The sequence below is a fragment of the Arvicola amphibius genome, chromosome 4 (genome assembly GCF_903992535.2).
Source record: "Arvicola amphibius chromosome 4, mArvAmp1.2, whole genome shotgun sequence".
Lineage (NCBI taxonomy): Eukaryota > Metazoa > Chordata > Mammalia > Rodentia > Cricetidae > Arvicola > Arvicola amphibius.
The window spans coordinates 48468642-48481657 of NC_052050.1; the positions used below are offsets into that span (position 1 = coordinate 48468642).

At 50.8% G+C, this 13016-nt stretch overlaps 1 protein-coding gene across 2 annotated transcripts in view; it reads left to right on the plus strand.

The window, feature by feature from the left end:
• The window catches only part of Spns2 (sphingolipid transporter 2), a 37375-nt gene that overhangs the window by 14648 nt on the left and 9711 nt on the right, over positions 1-13016 (plus strand). For both annotated transcript variants that reach the window (XM_038326249.1, XM_038326248.1), the window contains exons 2-3: positions 400-465; positions 10868-11004. In XM_038326249.1, coding sequence (XP_038182177.1) covers positions 400-465; positions 10868-11004 — 203 coding nt within the window. The remainder of the gene's footprint in view (positions 1-399; positions 466-10867; positions 11005-13016) is intronic.

A 13016-nucleotide genomic window follows, 5' to 3' on the forward strand; every position in this document is an offset into this window, starting at 1 on the left:
CAACTGGATGTGGCTGCACTTGCTCCTTATCTGGGGGCTTTGTGAATGGCAGAGAATAGGACCCAGGTCCTGCTCTCTCACCCAGGGTGGAGCACAAGCAAGACAGAGATCAGCCTTATCGAGTGACCACAGAAGAGCCTTGCTCTTCTTCATACTTCAGGCTCCTGCCATGGCTAATGAGTGGATATCATGTCCAGACCGAGCATGGGAGGTCCTCAGTAGGGATAGGAAGGGAGGCTGTCACCCCAAGCTTCCCAGTGGTCGGGAAAGCCTGGGCAAAGTGAAGGTGACAGCAGGGCAGGGATGCGGGAGGTGGGCCAGGCTGCTCTGAGACTGGGGCAGCTAATGGGAATGCCCTTGATCTGACTTTGCAATAATCACCCTCTATCTCCCCTCCAGGTGTTCTTCTGGACATCCAGCAGCACTTTGGGGTCAAGGACCGGGGCGCCGGCTTGCTGCAGTCAGGTGAGGCCTATTCCTCATCCAGGGGTAGCAGCTCTGCTAGCCTTCATTCTCTTGGTCTCTTCTGTCCTCATTTAAGAATGAGGGTGGGCATTGCAGCAAAATCCCATGATTGCCATCCACCTTGGGCCCTACCCTTCTAAGCCTCAGCTTTTTTTCTTGTAATACAAAATACATGCCCCTGTCCCAAGTGGGTAGAAGAGATGACAAAACCACAGGATTGGAGCTGAAGCCCGCCAAGGGAGCCCTTCTTTGGGAGTCTAAGATATCATCGGTACCCAGGAGCCAGTGATTTGGGTGATGCCTGCCGAGCCTCAGTGACCTGTTCCTGTCACTCTGCCTCCTCCACTCCTTCATTCTGATCCACTTAGGAACCGCCTCCTGAATGACAAGGGATGCCACCGCCTGTCAGCTTCTGAGGCAGTCTGAGGTCCTGGGTCCTGTCTAGGCTCGGCCCTAGACAGGCTCCCTGCCTCTCCTTCCTGGGATCCCAGCCTCCCCATGGACCATCAGAAGCAGGGCTGAGGTCTTCTGAGCTGTGGCAAATACAACTGCCCTAGCCTCTCAGTTTCCCTTCTAGAGAGATAGACCATTTCTCCCTTTTCCTTGCCCTACCCTTCAGGGCCCATAGGGTGTACCCTTGGCTCCCTGGCATCCCTACTGGATTTGGCTATACCACCATGACCTAAGATGGCTCTTGAAGGTCTGCTGGAGACTCACTCCAGTAAGGGATCCCAGGATGTCTGGTCATGACTGGCCTCCAACCTTGTCATGTGACTCCAGCCTGTCTCTGGGCCTTTGGTCCTAGAGTTCATCTGGCTGTGAACTCTAGGCAGGTTGGTGTGTGGGAGAGCTCTGGTTTGCATTCCAGCCCATGAACCCTTCTGCAGCCTAGCTGTTCTAGGAGGGTGGGGGTGGAGGGAATCTGCCCTGGAACCTGCCTGACCTGTCTAGGTGGCATTCCATATGCACAATGGCCCCTAGAGCTCACAGAATGACACAGGCACGGCACAGCACTGCATGCACGCAGTACACTGCCCAGGCCCCTCAGCAAGCACCCAGACCCTTGTTGCTGGGCAGAGATCCTGGATAGGGTCTTTGGCTTAGAGAGAGATCTTTAAGTTGTAGGACTCCTTCTTGACAAGTGACACTGAGCTAAAGAAGAGCAAGGCACGCAGTGGTCAGGACTCTACCCCAACAGCTGTGACCTCCACGAAAGTCATGAGCCCAGGCCTTTCTTTCCCCTTCTTGGCCTCTGTGGCTGGGCTGCCCTGCTCTGTGCAAGGTGATCACCCAGAGAAAGGGGTCCTGGCCATTGGGAAGAGTGGGCTGTGCAGCTTTCTAAGACTCTGGTCTCTATCCCCTATGAGTTCCCAAGAAGCTGGATGAACCTTATCACTCTGGTTCTAGCCTTGCTGGTGAACTGGAGGGAGGCTTCACCCCAGCTTCCTTCGTCAATTACCCTGAGTGTGGTCAGTTTTACCTGGCCTCCCAGGGGCTTGGGAGCAGGCGGGTAACCAGTCCCAGAGAATGTGGGAGGTCAGGCCCCATTTCCTTCTGCAGTACCTCCCAGGCTAGATTCTTGCTTCATGGACCCTTCTGACCTCTAGGGACCTGGACAGAAGTGGACAGGTCCCCCCACAAATATGGTCTTTTTTGATTCTTTCAGAACTCTACAGGCTCCCTTTGCCAAGTTCACTTGCTGGTGAAAGAGGTGGGCCAAGGGAGGGGAGCAACTTGCTGAGAACTTTTGGCAGAGGGACCCTGTCTCTGGCTTTTGCAGCATGAGTATCTGACATCACAGTGTCCCCACAGTGGGTGCCTCTGGGCCCAGATGAGAATTCCCAGCCTTCTCAGAGTCTTGTGAGGCCTTGTCGCCTGCCTTAACCCTGCTGTTTATTGTGACACAGCTGGGATGGCTCCCTTCAGTGTCCTTACCCTGCTGGCCATTTTCGCTAAGACGCTGGGCAAGCTCAACCAGGATGTGACTCAGTGGGCACCAGAGCAAGGCACCTAATTGGCCTGTGCCCCAGGCACCTGTCTCTCCCCTAAGCCTGATAAGGTCAGAACTGGTGGAGGGCGCCAGTTAGGTGTTGCTGCTTGCCTGGATCAAAGAGCCGGGCGCCAGCTTATTTGTGGGCTCCAGGGGCTTTGGGGCTGGGAAGCATGTGAGGAGATAGAGGGTTTGGTTTGGGCCTGCCCTTTCTGTTACCCCCTGGGAAGGGGTCCACTGTCAGCATCCTCTTGTACATTGCTGCTGGCTCAGCTTGGCCTCTGTGGCAGCCCACACTAGAACTCACATTGAGCCTCCATAGCTCACACAGAAAGGGATAGCAGCTACTCGACCTGTTGCTTGGAATGCCCTGGGCTGGGTGTTGTTCATGCTTAGACTCTTCTAGCAAGCAGATTCCCCTGTCAATGGGAGTAGAAAATGCCATTCAGTTGCTGCTCAAGTCCAGGGTTTAGTGTGGGAACCTGAATAGTTGGCAGAGTGTGCGCCTAGCTACAGCTGCTGGCAGATGGGAAAGGCCTCCCTGAAGAGGGAGTATTTCAGTGGAGCTTTTTCATTGATTAGAAAGGACATCTGGTCAGTTTGTCAGTAGATGTCAGAGCCTCTACCTTCACCTCTACCTCCATCCCTACTTCCACCCACACACACATTGCTTTCCCATCTAGAAGAAATAGCAGAGAAAACCTGTTTAAATTACATAGCTGCACTTGAAAGCTAAAGCTAACAGGGAATTCCCAGGTGCCAGAAACAAAGAGCTGAAGTCAAAAGCTGGACTGGGAGATGGAGCTGAAGCCATGTGCTTCAGAGTACCAGGGACAGTTGTATGTGTTGAGCACTTGGCAGTGTTCGTAATGACATTTTCACAAAATTTCAAACATACACAGAAGCAGAATAGCACAACATGCTTCCCCCATATGCTAGTTCCATAGCTTCCTCGGTGCATCGCGGAGCATCTTCCAGGCTGGAGGCTTGCGCTTCCAGGGTCACGAGGCTGACTCAGTTTTCCCTCAGAACGCAGGCGGCCTCCTGATCCCAAGCTTGTCTAGGCTGGCAGACAGCTCAGCTGGTAGTGTTCCCACTTCAGGCAGATGTTTCCTGCCTGCCTCCGACTTTCTGCAGAGAGCCTGGTGCCAGTCCTGGCACCCTCAGGCCTGCGACTTACTCCTTTTTTCGTGGAAACCATCTGTTTCCAGGGACCCCAGCAAAAGCAAATCCAAGTGACTCTTTAGGGAAGCCTTCATGATGGAGAGCCAGCATGGACACAGGTGACAGCTCTCCCTGAAGACAAATGCACATCCAAAATGAACAGTGCACACAGCAGGGCAGAGCACATGATGAGCATGATGCTGATGTAGTGGTAGGTGCTTGCCTCACAGGTGCAAGGCCTTAGGTGCCATCCTCAGCACCAGCGGAAAAAAATAGAGGCCACAGGCATCTCATCTTTGTGAGAGGCAAGCAGCCAGTCCTGGAAACAGCCCGAAGAACTACAGAAAATAGTCTGGTTTTTAAAAATAGCTGTAATTAGCTAGGCATGGTAGCTCACACCTGAAATCCTAAGCACTTAAGAGGCTGAGAAAAGGATTACTATGAATTTGGCACTAACCTGGGCTACAGAACAAATTCCATGATAGTCTGAGCTAGAGTGAGACCCTGTCTCAAAAAAGTAAAAGTCCTAGGAATGCTTAGTTTTTTAAAGTTCAGAGGAAGTCATGATATATATATATATATATATATATATATATATATATATATGCACAGCACTTTAATTCCAGGCAGAGGCAGGCAGCACTCAGTAAGTTTGAGACTAGCCTGGCATACAGAGTGAGTTCTAGGCCAGCCAGGACTGTTTCACAGAGAAACCCTGTCTCAAAAATCAAACAAATAAAAAAGAATAGCACACAATAAAAAAATAACAAAAGGATGTTTAAAATATATGAAACTTTTAGAAAGTTAAAAAGTGTAAAATAAAGTGACAGATAAATAATAAATTAATGAATAAACTAGACCTAGATGAAGAGGAAATAAACAAATTTAAAGATGGATCTGAGGGAATCAGCATTAATGCAACATCAGCATCAAGCCAACATCAGCATCAATGCAACATCAGCATCAATGCAACATCAGCATCAATGCAACATCAGCATCAATGCAACATCAGCATCAATGCAACATAGGGAAGGGACAGTGGGTGTGATGGTTGTTTGTGATGTTACCTGGTCTTTGTGACCTGTTATTGGTCAGCCATAAGCTCGGTATGGGGAGAATGGAGGAAGAGGAGGCAGAAGAACCAGTAGGACATTCCTGAGAAGGGCTTGAAGGCTGGGCTAAGGTTCCTGGATTTTGTCTTGGAGCAATGGGGAACCAGGAAAGGGCTTGCGAGCAGGGTGGTCCCTGAAGTTGTATGCATCAGCGTGTTCACGCTGTCACCTAGTGCAGGAATGGATGGCAGAGGAGGCTGGAAGCTACACAGGGCTTGAGTTTGTGGGGCCACAGGAAGTGGAGTAGGATTGGAGGAAGAAATGGCTCAGACTGAAACTAGACAGTGTCTTGCCCCTCTTCCATCTTGATCAGCCCAGCAACACACTCTGCTTTAGCAGACCTAGATTTCACAGGCAAAGCTGCGCAGCCCCACAGCCACCATCCCAGAGATGCTGTCCAAAGGAGGCCCAAGAAGCCACCCGCCTGTGGCTGGAGAGGCCAGCCCACATTCTCTGTCCAAAGTAGAGTGTAAAGAGAGCAGTGGTGGATTCTTCCTGTCTGAGGGCTGGATGTGGAGAGATCCCAGGTGCCACCAGTGGAGCCATGTGTGTCCTGTGTCTACCCCATTGGCTAGGGTGGCCTGGGTTGTGCCTGGATGGCAGAGGCTGCCCACATCTGTCTGAGCATCCTCTCTGCCCACAGGATGTGGAGGGTTGTGTGTCTTCTTGAAATAGCAGGCAGCTGGAATTTGGACTGGGGAAACATAGCCCTGATTCAGCCAGGCCAGGCAGGGGCAGGAGATAGACACCATGGCCACAGCGACTCCCCTAGCAACCACCTTGCTATCTCCTACTCTGATGCCACTTTCTCTGGTCAGGAAGGTCCCATGTATAGTGAGCGTGGCATCTCCTACCATGGATAGGGACACAGTTGTGGTTGTCTGTCAGCATGCAGATCCCCTGTGAGGGTCTACCTTTTGGATGTTAGCACACAGCCCAGGAGGTAACACCTTAGTCATTCAGCTGGCCATCTGTCTTATTTCTCTTTGTGGTACTGGGGATCAAAACCAGCACCTAGCACTGGCTAGGGAAGTGCTCTGCCACTGAGCCATGTCCTAAGTACTTTTCATTTTGCTTTGAAACAAAGTCTTGTATATATCTCAGGCTGGCCTAGAACCTGCTGTGTAGCACAAATTGGTTTCAAACATGCAATCCTCCTGCTTCAGTCTCTTGAGTGCTAAGGTTACACGCATCATCCATGATGCCTGGCACCCCTCTCCCCCCACATCACCCTACCTCCAGGCTCCCTTCCATTTTTTTCTGATGGCCTTGAGCCAGCTCCGTGTAAGAGAGAGAGTGAAGCTTGGCGCCTGAGTTCCGATACTGAGCTAGACTCCTCCCATCAGCAGCAGTCCGGGTACCCTGCCCCCTCTGCCTGGCTCCTTGCCCTACAGTTCCATTGTCCGAGACCTGTGGGCTCAGCAAGCGTGAGCTGAGTGAGGTCTTCCCCACACCCTGGCCACAGGATGTCCTCCTGAATGCGGGAACTGCCGGGAAAGCCTCTCTGCCTACATTGAGGTTGGGGGCGGGGCAGCCAGTCTGGTCTGAAAGCTCTCCTCCCACAAAGACCATGGGGCAGGGGTGGAAGGTACAGGAAGCTTCTAACTGTTGCTGGTCTTTATTTCCAGCAGAGCGGCCTGCTGGCTTTGTAATGGCCTCTCGGTGCCCATTGTTCTCAAGGGACATAGTTCAGTGTCCAGGCCTTTGCCTGGGCTGTCCCTCCTGTCCCTATCCTGACAATGTGCAAAGCCTGCCGCTGACCAGTGATGCCCCCTGAGAGCTAGGAGGAGCCTGAGGGATGAGGTTGCAAAGATGACCCGACACATTCCTGACCCTGGATTCCTTTGCTCCTCAGGGGAAGGCACTGAGGTCCCTGCCGAGCTTGCTATGTCATTCAGGGTGTGTTCCCCTACTCTTCAGGGCCTCTGTGGCCCCAGCTGTAATGTTTGAACAGAAAAGTAGGGCTCAAGTTTTCTGATGGATGGAGGAGCTCGGGGGACTGGCAGGCTGGATTGGCATGGGAACAGGTGCACTGCTGCCTACGGAAGTCTACCCAGCCCTGGTGTTCCTGTCTACCGCATGAGCAAAACGTCAGGGGTGGGCGAACCTGAAGGCTACCCTGTTGAAGACAGTGTGATGTGGCCAAGGTCTGGGTGCCTGCTTCAGTTTCCTTCAGTCAGCCAATGGGAGCTTTCCAAAGGCTCCTCCTCACAGAGGTGGGACGGGCCAGCCCAGTTGTGGTGTCTAGAGACCCATCTCCCTCCGTGGCCTTCTCAGACTGCAATCTGACCCATCGCCTGCTGTCCCAGTACTCCCTGAGCATTCTCTGACCTCAGGGGCATTTGTGGGGACCATCTCCTTCCTAGTCCAGCAGTGAGTGATGTGATTTAAAGCAAGGACTTTCGAGTCGGTTCAACTGAGGTTTAATTCTGGCTCAGCCACACACTTGCCATGTGACATCACTTCGTTTAGCCAGTCGTCTCCTCTGGAAGATGAAATTAATAGCAAGAATCTGACTGAGATAATAAATACATATGCCAAGAATGTGTCCAGGGCCTGGCCTATAATAAGTGATCCATCAATGACAATTGCAGACGTTATTGACAATAAGCATCATGCTTCATTAACCATCATACAATATGATCAGAAGACTTGAAGTTTACATAATATAAAGTTTATACAACACATATATAAAAAAAAAAGGTGTTATCATCACGGTGAACTCCTAGGCATGTTTTATTGCCTGCTTTGACATCACCAAGATTTAGTACTCCTTATTGGCTCCCAGGCTTTAAATACATTGAGCTGTGCCATTCATGGGTGGACTTGCACTTTGGCCAGACAAGAGGCGTCTCTTACTCTGATTTTCTCTGCCCACACCCCACCCAGCTCAGACAGGCATACAGCAGGCAGTTGTTCCTCTTCCCCTGAACACGCGTAAGCCCTTTGAGACTAAGCTTTTCCTTGTCCACATCCTGATCTGATCTCCGGCAGATCTTAGGAGGCAGGGTTGACAAGAAAGCATTCTTTCTGTAGATGTAAGGAAATAATATTGGCCCTGGCTAATGTAAACAAGAGCCTTGTTGACCCAGGCAGGCAGGGCGTGAAGCACCTTCCCCCGCACTGCCTCATCCAATACTCAAGCCACCCAGAGCAGCAGCTATTTTTATCTTCATTTTACAGATGAGGAAGTTGGCGTGGGGAGCTGGCTCAGACTGGCTCATGAAAGCCGATTGTTAAATTTTTAGGAATTGTGTGAGCTGCTTGTTAGACACAGCCATTGTTCAGAACTAAATTATATAAACTTACAACTGAGTGATTTGTATTAAAAGAAGCAGACAAATGCTCAGAAGTCATCACTTCCTAATTACTTTCCTACATCACGGTATTATCAGTGTGCTTGAGGTAAACTCCTTTTAACTGAATGGTGGGAACGCCTGTGGTTGAGAAGGTACTGGGCTCAGAGCCTCACGCCTCTTTGGTGGCTTCAGCTAGGTGGGCGTGTTTAGACAATGGAGATGAACAATCTCCAGGCATCACGGGTCCCCTCTGCACCTTTTTAGAGAACCTGTTTTTACACATTTACCAGCACACTAGTGAAGCTGGGACACAGATGTGACCTGGCAAAGGGTCCTAGCTCAGAAGGTGCAGAGCTGGGCTTGAACCCTGGGCAGGGTGTCTCTGAGGCCCATGGACTGATTCTGCTCAAAGCCTAGGTTATAGATCTGAATTACTAGGTCCTGTGTCCTATGTTTTCAAGTTCAACAGAGAGAAGGGTCCTTCATGTCCTCTCCACAGACCACTTTGCCTTGCTCACGGCTCTCCTCTCTTCACTACTCCTCCCTCCCTCCTAAAGGCTGCCTCCCCAGGGGCTGCTAAGCCATGCACACATGAGCCCAGTGGGCAGAGGCTGATGTTGTCTGGCCATCTGCCTGCTGGCTGTGGATCAGCCTTCCATGGAACAGAGGGGGCTGCCTTGCTATGTGGTTGGCCTCTACCCGCCCTACCTGAGCCTCTTTATCTCACCTGGAATGCCAAGCCCCGTCCATCACCAACAGAAGCCTTCTCTCCAAGTCCCACAAGATTCTGTACCATGCTCTGGTCCTAGCAGAACAAAAGCAGGTCATTAGTTCTCTGCTCTGCACCCTCCTGACTTCCATGGAGGATCCCACTCCGTCTGGCCTCTCAACCTTGTCTTCCACCCCTCCGCACTCTGTCCTTTGCTGCAGACACTCTGGCCTTTTCCCTGCTCCTCAGATATGCTAAGTGCACTCCTGCCTGCTCCCTGCAGTATTTCTGTAAATGTTTTCTTGCCTCCTGCAGGTCTTTGCTGAGACGAAACTTCCCGAACTCTAATCTCCTGTCCTTGCCCTTTGATCCTCCCTGGTATTCCTCACCGTCTTACACAGCTTGTTAATTATCATTGCTATTGTGTTATCTATGTGTTTTTCTTCCTTAGAATGTAAGTCCTAAGCAGGCAGGAATCTCATGTTCATTCACCCATGAATCCCAGACACCTAACGTTAGTACGTTGTAGATGTCCTGTCTTAGTTACTATTCTGTTGCTGTGGTGGAGAAGACACCATGACCAAGGCAACTTATAAAAGTGTGGTGTTTTGAATGAAGATGGCCCCACAGGATCATGGATTTGAGTGCTTGGTTAGGAGGAGTGGCCTTGGAGGAGGTGTGACATGGGGGTGGGCCTTAAGGTTTCAAAAGCCTATACCATCCCTGTTAGCTCCCTCTCTGCCTCCACCCTTTGGATGAGATGTAAACTCTCAGTTACTTCTCCAGCATCATGCCTGCCTGCCTGCTGCTGCATTCCTCACCATGATGTTCATGGGCTTACCCTCTAAAACTGTAAGGAAGTCCCCAGTTTCTTTTATAATTTGCCTTTGTCACAATGTCTGTTCACAGCAATTAGGACAGTCACCGAGACACGTCCCTCACCCTACTGTTTGAATGAGTGAGTGCACGCATGCATGAGGGAATAAGTGAATGGCAGGGTTTCCAGTGTTCAGGATAGCCTGTGTAGCTTGCTGGGAGTGAGGGGGGCTGAGTGACCTGGCTGATGGTAAGACCTGGAGTTCCAGGCTCAAGTTTGCCCTGATTTGCTGCATGACTTTATAGGTACCAGATCTCTTACCTTCTCTGAATCTCTCTTTCTCTTAAGTACTTGTAAAGGATTTTTAAAAATTGTATGTGTATGAATGTTTCTCTGCATGTGCAAGCACTGCACGGGTGCTTGGTGACTATAGAGATCAGAAGGGGCATCAGATCCCCTGGAACTGGAGTTGTAGACAGTTGTGAGCCACCATGTGGGTGCTGGGAACTGAACCTGAGTCTTCTGCAAAAACAAGAATTGCTCTTGACCTCTGAGCCATCTCTCCATTCCCTCTCTCAAGAATAATATAGGAAGCAATGCAAGCCAGGTATGGTGGTGCACACTTTTAATACCAGCAGTCGGGAGGCAGAGGCAAGAACTCTGTGTGTTTGAGGCCAGCCTGGTCTTCATAGCATGCTCCTCCAATCCAGCCATGGGTGCATAGTAAGAGTTTGTCTCAAAACAGTGTGGGCTAGGAATGTAGCTGGGCTGGGAGAGAGCTTGCCTAGTGTACATAAGACCCTGGGTTTGATCCCCAGCAGCACATACACTAGGTATGATGGTGCAGGCCTGAAATCCTAGAGCTTGAGAAATAGAGGGTGGTAGAATCCAAAGTTCAAAGTCATCTTGCTATGTAGCAAAGTTCCGGCCAGCTTGGGCTATGGGAAACCTTGTCTCAAAAAGCAAGTAGAACTAAATGGCAAAGCCTAAGGAACTCAGGCTCTGGGCTGGGCAGACAAAGGCCCATTTCTACCTAGAGGGCCTTGGCAAGTCACTGTCCCTCGGACTCTTGACCTCATCTGTGGGGTGGGAAGCTCTGGGAGGTGTGGTGGTAAGCTGGCGGTGATAGAAGACATGGAGCCCCATACCCTCTAACCCCGTGTATTCTCCTGCCTGCTCTGGGTGCCAGGCATTGACGTTGTTCTCCCAGGGTTACTTCCTCTAGCTGCAGCCAGGCTCCGCTGTGTCTCACTGCCCTTGACCTTAGCCAGGACCTGCACACCCTCCAGTTCTCCTCTCTTCTTTCCACAGTGTTCATCTGCAGCTTCATGGTGGCTGCCCCCATCTTCGGCTACCTGGGTGACCGATTCAATAGGAAGGTGATCCTCAGCTGTGGCATCTTCTTCTGGTCGGCCGTCACCTTCTCTAGCTCTTTCATTCCTCAGCAGGTGAGGTTCCCCCATGGTTCTCCTGCTTACTAGTGCCGCCGCCATGTCCAGTGTACAGGTTCCTCAAGGAAGGCTGATCTGTGCTCCTGTAGACTGAGGCCTGCTCCTGAGCTTCACCCCCAAGGCAAAGCCATAGCAGGTATCTTTGGGTTCAATTATAAACCAGTCCTGCAGACAGGGCCTCCTCTGTACTGACCTGGACTACGAGGCTTGCAGCCCTGCATGGCAACCTGACTCTCTGAGCAGCCTATAGCCTGGCAGAATGTCAGGCACAGGGAATACGCCTGCCCTAGATGTAAGGGCCTTGGTTCCCAGCCCTGTCCCTCCCCCTCCCTCCTCCCCAGTTTTCTTGCTGTGCAAACCTAAGCTAGTCTCTGACTTTCTCTGTTTCTGGTTCAGTTTGCTCTTTCACAACTAGCTAACTCCTTGAATCCAAGTCCCAGGAAGGCAAGCATCAATTCAGCATCGAGGTATTTTAAGAAATACCCTTGATTTTTACAGTCCAGGGTTTGACTATCCCAACTGTGTTGCCCACTCAGCTTTGTAACCCAGAGAAATGCACTTGACCTCTCTGAGCCTCAGTTTCTTCATTGTTAAAATGGGAACAGTCCTATCCAGGCTGGTTCTTGCTGAGACGCAACTGAGCTGATGAATGTCCAGCTGTGGAGCATGGCCAGTGTCCAGCAAATCCTCCTTTCTGTTCATTCTTTCCAAGAAGGCCTGTGTTGTCTCATGAGGGCAGTGAACTTCTCATGGCTAAGAGCAGTCAGCCATGGGATATCATCTATGGAGAGTGATGGAAGAAGAACCAACATCCTTAAGAACTGTCTGTCTGTCCCTGTCCTTGAAAGAGGAGGGTGGAAAGGTGGCGCAGGAGCTTCAGGATCATAGCCTTCAAGCTGTCCAAAGTGCTGAACACTGAAGAGGAACTGGCCCTTGTGGTCCATGGGTTCCAGGAAGGCTTCCTGGAGGAGGTGATATGTGGCTCTAGCAGAGATGGCTGAGAAACCAGGACTTAATTGTGAAGCTGGCACAGGCAGGAGTCAATACCCAAAGATGCAGAGATGGTGGATTGTGTTGAGAGAAAGAGAAGGGTGTCATGGCTGGGAAGGAGAGCAGAGACCAGGTCAAGGAAGACCTTGAGTGCCAGGCCTAAGGCCCAGTCCTTCCCCCTGTGGCAGCACTGAGTCTTGGAAGAGTCTGAAGGACAAACAGGAGCCAATGCCCCCTGATGGACCGGATAGGTCTGCAGGAGCTAACTTTGTTTGGGGAGGTGGGTCAGGTCCAAGGCAGTTCCAGGCCCAGGCCCAGTGTAGGGTGGAGCCTGGTGGTCACCATGGAAACAAAGCTAGGAGCCTTCAGAGCCCTCTGTGCCTTGCCCTGCCCCTGGCTGGGCCCCTGGGGCTGCTGCTGGGACTGATCAATGAATGAGTCTAGGCCTTGATCCTTCTGTGTAAGAGAGAAGAGAGGAGCAGAGGCAAAGAGAGAAACAGACAGATCGCTTTGGCTTGTTTTGTAAACTCATTGTGATCACCATTCAAGCCCCATAGGAGCTTTTAGGGGACATTGGCAATGTGATTTTAAAGTTAATTTGGCAGAGAAAATGCTCTAAACAGCCAAAAACAATGTGAAAGATAACAGTGAATGAGATTTGCCCTATCAGTTGTCAAAACAATGGCCATTCTGACTAAAGCAGCCAAGGGACATGAAGCAAGGCCCCAGGGAGTGGGGAGCCAGTGCTGGCTGAGGGCACATCTCTCACCAGTAGCCCTGGGGAGGAAAAGGGTACTATGTCAACCATGGTGCAGAATAAACTACAAATGAGGAAGTGAAAAAAACCAAAGCAGGATAGAAACCTAAACTAAACTATAAAGAACAAGAGAAAGACAATAATGCTAGGAAAATAAACAAAGGGTTGTTAGGGCGTTCCAGAACATGACCAATGGCCAATGAATGGAGGAAGAGATACCTCAGCCTCCAGAGGAATCAGAGAAACGCAAAGCAAAACAACA